We start from the raw sequence: 13,944 nt of genomic DNA on the forward strand, positions 1-13,944 counted from the left end.
CTCTGGGTCATGCCCCCATAGCGGCAAAATGGGGGCATGGCCTCGCGGGGAGCCGCGAGTATAGGCCACGCCCCAAATTAGCCCCCCGAAAATTTCGGCGCGCAGCAGCCCCGTCCCGCCTGCTGAGCTGCCAAAGTTGGGAGGTATGGAAACAGTTAATAAATAAATTATAGAAAATAACATAACTCCTATTTCCCCTAATTAACTTAACTATGTTTCTTCATATCTGTGAATATTTCAGTTTCATTTTAACCTATGTGATGCTGAATCCTTATTAGGTGATGCAGGTGGAGTGATACAGCACTCTGTCTGGGTTTGTGTGTCCAGATACTGTGGAGTGGGCGGAGTGATACAGCTCTGAGTGATTTGTCCTGTCAGAGGAGAGAGTGGGATCTGTCATAGGGAAAGCTGGATCCCCGTTAGAAATATAGAGACAGGCAGCACAACTGTGAGGGCGGCAGTGGGAGAGGAAGCAAAGCCGTGAGGGGCAACACAAGTATAGCATAGCTGTGAGTGGCAGCATAACTGAGAGGACAGGCAGCAAAAAAAGAACAGGGACGTGGACATTAGTCTGTGTCTGACATCATCATGTCAGACAACTATATTCCTCAGTCTGTACAACGTGTCTGAGAGGAGCTGTGGAGAACCCAGTGAGATTCAGGTTCGATTCCATATTGACTATCCAATTTTTACTATGATTTTCGTTATACTGCACTTTAGATGTACTTTAGATTTAAGCCCAGTACACACAGGGCGACCCGGCCTCTCTTGCTGAGCGACGCGCTTAAACACGATCGCTCAGCACACATTGCTGCTCACGCGACGCACACATGTGCTGAGTGCAGTTTTGACTATTGTTTATAGGCAAAGCCCCACGATCTAGCAGGGTAGACACAGTGCATGCCCCGGGCTATACGTTGAGCTATTCGTGCTTCATGTCTAAGTGATGATCTAGTCAGATTGCTAAGAAATGAGGTGAAAATCGCCCTGTGTGTATGCCCCTTAACACTATCTTGCAATTTGGTCCTAGGCCAAATACATTCTACAGGTAAGATAGTCAAGACATACTTGACTACACAGTCTATTGTTCTATATGATATTGTCTAAATGGGGGTCCGCATTAGAATTGAATCAGCATCGAATGTGGCTGAACACTGTGCGATTCATACTAACTTTCTATGAGATTTTGACTATATATTGAAAATAGATACCCAGAATCACACCGTGTGTCCACAGCTTAAGTCTTTCTCAACCATTCTCCTATGTAATTCCTGGGAATGTAGCCAATGCTCTCACCTCCCCATATCCATATTAGTAAGTGACACATTGGGGCGGGGGGGGGGGGTTCAAATGTTTAATGCGCACCTGCCACTAGGGGCCATTTCTTCTTGCAGCCCCCCCCCATGCTAGTGATCAGAAATGTGCAGAAAGTGACACTTTTCACATTGACCCACATTGACATTGACCCAGAACTTTAGTAGATGTGTTTTACATGGCGAACCCCATCATTTCTGTGCGCAATCAGCATGAAAAAAACCCTGTCTGAATTGTTCCTGAGGGGTCAATCCAAACAGTGTGCAAAAGTGAGATTGTTTCTTAAAACGTGCATACATCATGTGTATGTGTGCACCTGAGAAATTCAATTGGAAAATACTTTTATACAAATGCAACCTGGGTGAAGCCCATGAAAATGTGAGGAAACCATGCTGGACCCCAAAAATTATTGTACAAGTGAGATAGAAGGACCATAAAGAAGTGTGGGGTAGATGTACAGTATGAAGCAGTGATAAGGGAGGAGAAGTGATAAAGTGCCTGGTACTTTATTGCTGGCCAATCAGCTCCTGACTGTTAAGTTACAGGCTGGGTTTAACAGTCTGGAGCTGATTGGCCTCCCTTATCACTGTTTCATACATCTATCCCAGTGTTAAGGCCCCCATACATTAGTCCGACTTGTCCTAGGGACAAGTCAGACCTGATTTCACCCTGCAGCATATGATAAATCGCATGGATTTATCATATGCAGTCCCCGAGGAGCTGCAGGAGGAGGGAGCCATGCGGGGGACATCGGTACTTATGTAGTAACTGGGCTGCCGATTTTGAAATCGGGTCCATCGCATCGCATCGCACCCGACCATATCGCATGCGATGCGATGCGATGCGATGGACCCGATTTTTCCATAGGATTCAATGTTAAAATGGACTGAGTCCATTTTAACATGGAATTCAATGGGAAAAGGGGTCCTTTTCATACCCCTACTATCCAAGTGGGCATGGAGTTGGATATAAACCTGTGGCGAGCGTAGCGAGCCACCGAGCCCGAAGCGTGGCGAGCGTAGCGAGCCCCGCGAATAAATAATAAACACATCTACCACTCATCTCATCATGCCTCTCAATGCAACACATCCCCGTACCTGTCCCCAGGGCCTGATTAAAGGTTCCAGGTCGAGGTGAATACACATGTAGCTCCCCTTGTAATGCTGCTAAACATACAGTACATGGATAAGTGCTCAGGCTCTCGCCATATACTGACCATTGTAAAGCGCAATAGAATCTGCTGCGCTATATAAGAAACTGCAAATAAATAAATGTAACAAAGATTAGGTCGACCACTATAGGTCATCAGTCACTAGATCGGCATGCATTATTTCAACATTGTCATTAGGTCGACATAAGCATTAGGTTGGCATGGAAAAGGTCGACATTAAAAAGGTTGACATGCTGTTTTTATATGTGTATGCTGACTTAATATGACATTGACAACATATAAGTGTACCACGTCCCCTTGCATGGTTCGCTTCACTCGCCATGCTTCGGGCACGGTTATGTTCACTATTATTTCACTCTTATATTCTCACCCTATCCTCACTTGGATAGTAAAGTACAGTATGAAAAAACACCCTTTTTTTTTGCAGAAAAACATGAAAAACTAATGTCAACCTTTTCCGTGTCGACATATATATATATATATATATATATATATAACGTTCAACTACATCTTTGGCATCAGTTGTCTTCATTTATAAGTCCGTGAGTGTCACCGTTGCTACACGGGTATATATATAGATCTTAGATATATATAGGGACTTGCAGGCTGATCTCTGATGTGAACACATGCACCCGGTCTACAGGAACAGCCTGATATATTTTGTGGAAATACTGTTATTTGGGAAATCAAAGGCCTGAAGAATAGCTTCCAATTGAGACATCGAGGATCAACAGAGGTGACCATTCTCACACCAGGTCTCCTAAGTCGAACTTATGAGGAAACCAATCTAGTATTATAAGGGTATCCCTAACCCCATATAAAGAAAAGGGTACCCCGCTAGAAGTCTGTGTCAAGAAAGGAATATATAAATAAGAACCAACATTCCCATTCTAGACCACTTACAGCCTCAGGTCTGTACATAAACGAGTCAGCCATCCATTACGAAAGGTCTTCCATATCCCACTAGAGGGTCTACACGTGTATATCGACTATCATACAAATTAGGAATTCCTACCAAAACTTATCAAAGATTTGTAAAACATTCACACCCCTGATGAAGTCTCATAACGAGACGAAACGCGTTGGGTACATGTTTCATCTATAGTTTCGTGAAAATCACACCTCTGACAAGAACCTGATTTGTAAAATTGTTTTAAATGTTTTTTAATAAATGTTTTATATGTTCAAGTAAATTGTGTATAAATTACTAGAGAGACGGAAAATATCCTATTTACTATATAGGGTGCCGAATAACATTATTGTGGGAGAATAGATCTAGATATAGATCTATATATATATATATATATATATATATATATATATATATATATATCCAACAGGGGTTTGGCACTCCCTATAAGCCGGTGCCTTCACTTGAATCAAAATCCAGAACCACCCAAGGTGTAGCACTCGTAGCTATTATGCAACGGACACGAACACGCCAACTTGTAACTATGTTTCAATGTATAACATTTTAACCTGATGAAAATGTTATAAATTGAAACGTTGTTACAAGCTGGCGTGTTCGTGTTCCGTTGCATAATAGCTACGAGTGCTACACCTTGGTTGGTTTTATATCTATATCTATATATATATATTAAGGGGTACATTGAAATTCTTACATATGGATGAAAATATATTCTTATTTTCAAACATTGTTATATTTTTTATAGTACTGTAGCTATACTGTATAGTTATAAGTATAAATAGGAGAATATTTCTGATATACTAGAAAATAAGACATCTTTCATTTTCTGTGTTTACTTGTCAATTAGAACACAGTTGAGATGGCGTTGTCTGAACAATATATATTCATGATACTTTGTCACACTTTGACTGACAGATAACAGCTGAGCCATAATTGAGGTCAGTGGAGTCAAGAAAAAATAAATCATCAATACAATAGTATTCAGAACATTGCAATTATGTGGGGGCTGAGTTTCGCATGGTGTTTTATTGTGTGTTTTCTTTTTTTGTCTGAGCTGAGTGCTGTTAGACTGGATAACTGATTTAGCAAGGTTCCACCAATCATTACCATAAGTAGGACTGTGGTAAAACACAACCTTTAGGCAAGAAAACACAGAGGGCATAATATGTTTAAAGCTATTTATCTTTTTCATATGGACTGGCTGGAGGCATCAATCCATAAAAAGATGCATACAAATATTTTTAATTTTTGTACTTGGGAGAGTTTTACAGAGGTCCTACCACTCACCATCAAATAAACTATTCTTAAATGTTTTCATAATGCCCTGTGGTATAAAACATGCATATTCCTTAGTGATCCCCCAATAACATTGTAATTTTATACTGTTGCAAATTCTGACAGATGGGATCCCGAACCTATGTATGCCGGAGTGGTTTAGGGTCAGGCCAGGGAAGGGGGGTTAGGTTTAGGCACTAGGGGAGAACTCTCCGTCGCTCCCCTTTCCTATATTTGATGACCTGCCATTTGAGCTAGGATGGTTTCCCTTATCATATACAGTAGTTCCTTGTTGGCAGATGGCATTAGGTGTTTGAGTTACATCATGCATGGCTAATCATTACTAATGTTCTTGAATTTGCAATCATTATTGAATATCCCTAACAAAATATTTAGTAATACCTCCATATCAGATACTTATCACAATATTGTCAATGATCTTTTACACAGAGCGCTGAGGCTTAAAAAGCCTGGGCACACCTGATTTTTTCCCCGGAATCAGCGATCAGTTCTGAATCAGGCACTTAATGCGCTCCTGTGGTATGTGTTGAGTAAGTATTGGAAATAACAAAAATATTTGTAGACTGTAGATGCAGGTTAGGCCGGAACTCTCTGCACATAACATCACTGACACAAGGGAAAAGAGTCAGAGGTCATATCATAAGTCACTACTGTAAATCCTAACATGATTGCATAAGTTTCACCTTTCTTCGGCTTTATATGCTTATATGTAGTTGCGCTCTAATCACTCTACGTACAGCATGGGGCACTCTATTAGTAAGTTTTAATATCTGTCTTGTCAGCCTGCTAATACTTGCAGTAGTTATTTGTGAATCACTGCAGATTACTTTATTTAGAATACAGTTATAATCCAGGCGGTCGGGATGCAGGCGGCCAGAATCCCGAATGCTGGCAGAACCGGGGCCTATGTCAGAATCCTGCTAGATGTCATCCCGAACCTATGTATGCTGGAACGGTTTATGGTCAGGCCAGAGAAGGGGTGGGGTGGGGGGGGGGGGCCACATTATTCGCATCATTTTCTAAATATTAATTTCTTCAAATTTTCTGAAACAGCTTTCAATTAACCCTTTGACTGCCAATATCTCTGTGACAGATGAACAAGATATCTGCTAAAAATGCCAAAATCTCTGTGAGAGATGTGCAAAATACGAGTGTCAAAATATCTGGGAGAGATGCGCAAAATACGAGTGTCAAAATATCTGGGAGAGATGTGCAAAATACGAGTGTCAACATCTCTGTGAGAGATGTGCAAAATATCGGTTAAAAATGCCGGTATAGCTCATATTTGTTATATACATTTTTTTTTAAATGCTGTGTAAAAAAAGATGATATTACCTATATAAGGTTAATATTACAGGTCATTATGATGAATAAAAATGTTTGCTTGCTAATTTTCACACACATTTTGACAAATTCACTTGGCACTCAAAAGGTTAATTATTGTAAGATTGACATACATGAAACTTTTGATACAGTTGGAATGGGAGTAAATTACTGAAAATAAGCATTCTAGTAAAAGCATATACAGATCCACATTCTCCTTTGTGAGGGAGCAAACGTGGCTCCTTTGCAATAAATTGCCATTAGGGTGGCCAAAATGTCTGAGATTTCAATCCTGGGATTGGAGTATCCAATCCTGGGATTAGACTGCACATGCACAGTCTAATGTCAGGCAGCGTCTGAGCACCCGCTCAGATGATGCCGGGTTGTTTCCGACCCGATGTGCGGCCTGCGCAGTGTGACAAGGTCATAGGTCTGGCTGCACGGGCCGCACTGCTGTACCGCCACCACTGCCCGCTCCCGGCTCCACTTCAGCTGCAAAGCAGATACCCACAACCTTTTTTACCTCCCGCTCCTGGCTCCACTTCAGCCGCTCAGCAGATACCCGCAACCTTCTAACCTCCCGCTCCTGGCTCCACTTCAGCCGCTCAGCAGACACCAGCAATCGTCTCACCGCCCGCTCCTGGCTCCACTTCAGCAGTTACGCCGCTCAGCAGACACCCGCACATGTCACACCACCAATGAGTACCTCCCCCTGCTCCCCCAAGTAAGTTAATGTGGGGGATGGGGGGGGGGGGGGGTTCTTTTAGGGATGTCAATCCTGGGATCCCGGAATTGAGCATTTTTCAATCCCAATTACTGGGATTGAAAAAATGCTCCGGGATTGGCACCCCTAGTTGCCATCATTAGCACATATCTGCACTCTGTATAAAAGATATGTCTCCTTACAGGCCTGCATTTGTGTGAAGAAACCCTAACTGAACTTTGCTTACTTGAAATAAAAAATGCCTCTTCTCACTCCAGTATCGCCTCCTCAGTCATAAAGCTACGTGCATCTAAATGGCAAGCATACAGTAGCTTTATTTCCATGTGCTTGTTTTCTTGAATATGTGCAGTGTGAATTCCTGAAGGTTTGCTACACAAGTTTGCACAAAGGGGGTTATTCTGGTTGGTTCAAAAGGCTGCGTATTTGCAGCCATGCAAGTTCACCAGACAGCGCCTGGCTAACTCCCGCTCCCCCTCACACCGCGGGTTCGCCCGCACTGGTTGCTAATGGATGTTTAACATAAACATCCATTCACAGGCTAGGGGGAACCACCCACATCATTCAATGGTCACCGACCATCGAATAATGTCGAAGGTGCAGGCATATCTAAGTGACTCTCAGGCTCTCAGATACATGCACGCTTGGCAGTCACTGGGGCGATTTGAATGGGAACGGGCAGCAATCTCATGGGAACGTACATGAAATGCTGGGCGTTTCCATGGGGGATTCACCCAGCCCGCCGCTGCCCCACCTGCAATCATGGGTGTGTGTGCACGGAAAACAACCTGTTTGCCATGGCTGCATGCACCCTGTATCTGCACATGTGCAGAAATTTATTTATGTATTATTTATTTACAGTTTCTTATATAGCGCAGCAGATTCCGTTGCACTTTACAATAGTAGACAGTGATAAAACAAACTGGGTAACAACAGACAGACTTGGAGGAAGGAGAGTCCTGCTGCAAGCTTACAATCTATAGGGATATAGGAGGGAAACACAAATGAGTCTGAGCATGCGCAGACGCACACCATCAGTTCGCACAGGGGATCTGAATGGACCTGAATAAGGTCCTATAGGTGCCCATACACGCTCCGATCCCGAAGGTGCGATGTGTGCTTTGAGGTGCGCGCTCCAGCGGCATCTCATCGCACAGTACAAAAAGTATGCGCTGCACATACTTTCTGTACTTGCTTTTCCTTGCATCGCATTGCATGCACAAGGCATTCACAAGGCATGCAATGCGATGCAATGGATGCTATTTTAGCCCAGAACGCACGACGGGATTGGAGCGTGTATGGGTACCTTAAGGCCTTAGGCCCCTGCAGAAGCGTAAAATCTTTCCAATATGCATCTGGTCCTAGTCAGTGGCAAACACAAGATTTTTTCTCAGTCTGCAGGGCATTGGAGTAAGTATGTGAGTCTGGGGAGCGTTAACAGCCCCGAAAATTGGACTTGTTATACACCGGATACTGTATGGAATACAGAGTTGATATTTAGCAGTACAGATGGTCTATAGTACAGGCTGTTTCAAACATTTTAATAAAATAAGTGGTCAGGAAAAGGTTAAACATATAATAATAAATACACAAACATAATAGAATCAGTACTGCACTTTCTAAGCTCACAATCTCCCACTTCATGGTAAGGTTCCTGTCTCTTCCTCCTGGCAGCTACTCTCTGGTCCATTGAGTTGTTTGAGGACTCAGATCCACACATACAGTAAATGTGGTAGAAGAAGCTGGTACACTAGGCATGTGCAGCAGCTCTGCTCTGACCCATACACTGCATGATGTGGTGGCAGCTCTATAAATCATATTATATACCGGTGCTATTGTTGTCATAATTTAAGACACTTGTCAAGAGAAGGTGGGTTTCCGGGCAACCAGAAACCCCCCTGCATTTGCTTATGCTAGTCCTATCAATGTAATCCTTACATAGTATAAAGCAAAGCTCCTGAATCACTTCTGTCTGTCTCAACCCGCTAATCTTGAAAAAACCCTGTGGAAATTTTTGTGCAGTTTTCACTATTAGGTAGTGCAGTTCTCCCAGAAGGTTCACCATTGCCCTATCCTGTATGGGAGCTGAGCAAAATGAGTTTATCATAATCATAAACCATTTACACAGCAAGTAGTGCTGCTGAGAGGCTGGCCGGACCCTGGTACAATTTTAGGGGCATGGCCTAATCCTGGGTGTGACCCTGCCCCCTTAGTGGAAAATTGAGTTTTAAAACATTTTAGAGCAGGAGCCAGGGAGCCTCTCTGCCAGGATAATCTCGGACTCAGCAGTTCAGAACACTCCAGAATGTGATGCTGCTGCCTGTGAGGGAGCCCTCCAACATTCCCGGTCCCGGGTATTTAGTACCCACCTCCCCCTCTCGGCACCCATGACAGCAAGTGGAATCAAACACAGGGCCACATAGATGCCCACAGCAGCGAGTGCTCTCCCTATCTCCTGCTGCACAGGGGCAACAGCCAGGTGGCTGCAATAATGAGACCATTTATGGGCAATGCACATGCCCACATAGCAAACCTGCACAGAGATCCTCCCTGTCACACACCCAGGAGGAGGCAGCATCCCCCAGCCACACGTACCGGCGTCTGGTTAGGTGTCTTGCTCTGCTTTCAATGAACGCATGAAACCGCCTGCCCTCATATCCCGCAACAGCTAGAGGAAGAAGAGGGAGCGTCCAGGGAGCGCTGGCAGCACGTATTTGCCGATGGCTGTGTGCGCAACCAACGGAGGTAATCCAGAAGGGTGGGGGCAATTTAGTATTAAATGACTATCTGAGGTAACCGGCATTGCTCGGATTTGCTTGTACAATTAGCATTACTTGAAATTTATCCTTCTTTTGTTTTAATCTTAGCCGCTCGGCCATGCCCATGGTGTGACCGGCATACACCTGTCTGTGGTGGGCTCCCGGATCTGAGCACATGTTTTTCCTTAAACCCATGTCCTCTACCCCCTTTATGTTATGCAACGCTGCCATATCTTGCATCCCTGACCCATTTTGTAGTGGATGGACCTCTTTTTGGGCCCCATGCGGGATCGGAATTAGGGGTCTAAGTGGCTGTCAACCTAATCTGAAACAAATCAATGTCCTCTACCGCCTTTATGTTATGCAACTTTGCCATATATTGCTTCCCTGAACCAATTTGTGTAGTCACCGGACCCAGGGCCAGATTAAGGGGGGGGGGGGGCACAGGGGGTTAGTACCCCTGGGCCCCCCTCTATCTAGGGGCCCCCTGTGGTTGGCATGTATTTAAAAAAATTGACTTATCTATCTATCTATATATAGTAGCTAAAGGTTTTGTGCATGGGAGTGGTGTAGTGCTGCAGCTTCACCTACATGCCATGTGACCATGATTAATGAAGCTGTTCATTGGGAGCTGAGGCACACTGACTGCACAAGTGCATTCCTGGGAGTTGACTAAGTCCCATGAGACTTTGCACAAGAGGTCAGAGGCTGAAAGGCTTGTTCTGAGCTCTGATTGGTGGAGCTCATCACATGCTACTCAGGCCCGTGGAGGACAGCAGCAGCAGTAGCCTTGTCATGGGAGGATTTTTAATCAGAGGCACCCACAGTGCTTGCTAGTGGCATCTTACCGGCACAGTGTAAAGCCCTGTACAAATATATTTTAGAATCATTAACTCCTGATTTTTTTGTAATCTCCCCTTCCCCATGTCCTGGTGAAAGCTATCAACAGGCATCCCTCCAGACAGGACACCCCCCTCCCGGATCGATCTGTACAAGCTCCGGAATGCAGAGTTTGATGTCCGTTCCGGCGTATTGTGGGTTCCGGTGTTTACTTAGTCCCCGTATCAGTACTGTGTGATGACATACTACAAGCACAGGTGGATGAGAGTAGATTTGAGATTCCTAGGAATTTGATATTAAGAACTATGAGATAACAGTACAGAACCCTATACCGCACCCTGTAATACAGTGATCTGTATATAATATACCTGCTTCATTCTTGTACAGCAATGCTGGCCATGCTTCCTGTGTCATGTAATGCTGAGGGATGTCCAGACAAAGTTGAGGGCAATGCCATGATATTTTATAATCCCTGCTTACTGTTATCTCATAGTTCTTAATATCAAATTCCTAGGAATCTCAAATCGGGTGTGGTATAGGGTTCCGACAGTCGGGATCCCGACAGTCATTAGCCCGACGTTGGGATCCCGGCTGCCCAGACTCAGACAGCATGGCGAGCGCAACAAAGCCCCTTGCGGGCACGGTGGCTCACTCACGCCCCCCACGAGGGAAAATAGCAGGTGGTCGTCGGGCACCCGTCTGCCGGCGTTTTGACAGTCGGGATCCCGACGTCTGGTAAATGACTGTCGGGATCCCAACTGTCGGGACCGCGTCCAGCACCCGTATGACAAAGGTCTCGTCCTGAACTTATGTATTTTCGGGGGGTAATAGATTATAGAGCACGGTGGGCTTTGACGGTGCAGGGTGTTGCTTAAAATAAAGTATTTATATATTGGGAGTGTGTGTGCTTTGATATTAATTATTGCTCCAAGAAAGAGGGCATAGTGGTCACTGCAGTCTATGCTCACATAAAAAACTATGTATGTGTAGAATGTTACCATTCAGCAAGATCACTGAGACTATGAAGTTGTTTCTCACCTGTGCCTGTGGGTTTTCCATCATCCACTCCTATACAATGGGCAATAAGGGGTGGGGGCATGACTATTTAAGAAAGAGGGCTTTGTGTCTTTAAGATGTGTCACTTCCCACTTCCTTGCACCAAGTCAGTGGCAGTGCATTTCAGAGTGACACCGGTGCTGATTCCAGAGTTACTTTGCTACCTCCTGCTTTCTCTCTTCTCCCTCTCTCTCCCTCTTTTTTTTTTTTTTTACTTTGTTGACAGCCCTGGTAGGGGCCTTTTGTTACCTCTCCAGCCAATGAAAGCATTTTACGACAGAGAACAGTTGGGATATAAAAAGAAGGAGTCCCTTTGCCTAGTACATGATCTGTGGTTGCCTACCCCTCCCCTATAAAGACCTGCACAAGGCAGCTGTCCTCTTTGCACCAGCAGCAGTCAGCCGCCCCCTCTGGATATTCAAGTATGCTGTCTCAGCGGTACCCTCTCTTCTTCTGCATGCTGGTCCTGTCCCTGGAGTTTTCCAAAAGCAAAGGAGAGTCTATCATGGAAAAGGGACCCGTGCAGGTGGATGCCTCAGTGGGAGAAAGTGAGGAACAGGACTGTCCGGTGTGCATGTGGAGAAAACACAGCAAGGAAATGAGGCTGGAGAGCATTAAGTCCCAGATACTGAGCAAACTCAGGCTAAAGGAAGCTCCTAACATAACCCGAGAGGTTGTGAACCAGCTGCTGCCCAAAGCACCCCCTCTGCAGCAAATCCTGGACCAGCACGAATTTCAGGGAGACTCCTTCCAGCATAATGCTTTCGTGGAAGAGGATGAGTATCATGCCACCACGGAGACTGTCATCAGCATGGCACAAGAAAGTAAGTACACTCTATGCCTTCTCTTGTTCATGCACGCTTCCATGCAGCACAGTATTCCATGCCAGTGCAAACCCAATGTATCCGGTCCTCACCCCTATAGCAAAGAAGGTGACTGCTTGTCACGGCCACCACACGTGCTCTGTACCCACGTGTGACAGCTCCCCCGACTCATCATCACAGCAGGAAAATGTGGCGCAGTCTGTGTGGCAGGCATGCTGTATCTATTTGGAGTTGCCAGATGTCGCCGGCATAAGGAGGGTTAAGTGACAACTTGATCGTGTCATTCAATTGCTTCATCTGAAGGTTTCACATAGATGCCCAGTACTTCTAGGAATAGCAGCAAGAAGCCTGAATGTTTCTGAGCTTAGTTGTTTCTGCCAATTGTAATAATTGTTATGTGATGTGCTCCAGTAGTGACAGCTTTGCATGGTGTACTTTAGAGACTGTTAGAAGATTACAAGGGAAGGGAGCGAATGAAAACTTCCTCTGGTGTAGTCGGAACCCGCTAGAGCAGTGATGGAGCAAACGCGGTGATTTGAGGCAATACAGTAGGGAGTTCTTGCTATGGTTGTAAATGCAAATTATGAGCAGTTGCTAGACGCCATGCCACACAGCAGTAAGCGCACTTACTAAGCTTTGCCTTTTCTGTAGCTGGGGATTCTGTTGGGATGCTGAGCTCCAGTGCCCATACTGTATAACAGAGATGAGAACCTGTAACTGTGCTAGATGCTACACATCATACGCTGCACTGGAAATGTGTCTTGTACAGTAATAACATGTACTGTTTATCCTTTACCATGAGATCAGTGATAATGGTACATATGCATATATGTTGTGCACTTGTCTTCAACGTGCTAATCATTGTATATTGTAATGTATGCCTAATTTAACTGTAAAGTGCATGTTCCATGTTGCTGTTATACTGTGCATATACATGTACTGTGCTGTCAGTAGTCACATGAGTTGATTACCCTGACACCTCTCATTATGAAAGTGTTCTATGTTTTCCATAAGGATGGTCACACCCTTACCTGCATACTACTGATCAACAAGTGACTTGATTCCTGCACACTGGCAGGGCAAACTTCTATAGGCAGCTGGTGCTATTCACCAACTGATGTCACAATCTGGAGACTGTTGTGTCATCTTGCAATCCATATACATATTCACATTTCTGATTGTTAATATTTTTTGCTGTGTTAAACATGTTACTTACATTCAGCCTGCTATGATGTAAGCAATGATTAGTCAGTTCTTTGTTCTTTCACATATGCCATACACTGTACTGTATTTCACTGCATTGTTACCCCAGAGCCTTAAATAAGCTGGGCTCTTTGTTATCTTTCTTTATCTTAAATGATACCAGCACAAGTGTATGTGCTCCAATATATTGGTATTTTATATTGTTCATTCTTATGTTGCAGTTCTACCATTTCCAATTGTTTTACTTTTCATATTTGTAAGGTTTTCAAATGAATGTTTTTTGCCACCTATATCTTTTGCATTTTGAACATTATTTCTTTTCTCTACTTTTTCCCCTGCTGGTTATCCCTTTTCCTCATTCCTTACTGTTTATACGCTTTTCTTTTCGCTCTGGTTCTGCGCTCTCCTTGGCTCATTCTCTCTAGTCTTTTGTTATCCTCAGGTCACTTCTGTTGGTTTTTCCTTTTTACCATGTGCAGTAATAACAAAGACGGGCTGTGGTTACCCCC

At 44.2% G+C, this 13,944-nt stretch overlaps 1 protein-coding gene across 2 annotated transcripts in view; it reads left to right on the forward strand.

Annotated features, from left to right (window-relative positions):
* Positions 1–392: 392 nt before the first annotated feature.
* GDF11 (growth differentiation factor 11) overlaps positions 393–13,944 on the forward strand; it is a 312,820-nt gene continuing 299,268 nt past the window's right edge. Inside the window, exons 1-2 of one of the 2 annotated variants that reach the window (XM_083169199.1) lie at positions 393–661; positions 11,635–12,232. In XM_083169199.1, the coding sequence (XP_083025325.1) occupies positions 11,833–12,232 (400 nt within the window). In that variant the 5' untranslated portion in view covers positions 393–661; positions 11,635–11,832. Of the gene's footprint in view, positions 662–11,526; positions 12,233–13,944 lie in introns of those variants that run through there. The other variant, XM_083169200.1, reaches the window with a different exon arrangement.

The sequence above is a fragment of the Crinia signifera genome, chromosome 2 (genome assembly GCF_055691185.1).
Source record: "Crinia signifera chromosome 2, ASM5569118v1, whole genome shotgun sequence".
In the NCBI taxonomy this organism is placed as follows: Eukaryota; Metazoa; Chordata; class Amphibia; order Anura; family Myobatrachidae; genus Crinia; species Crinia signifera.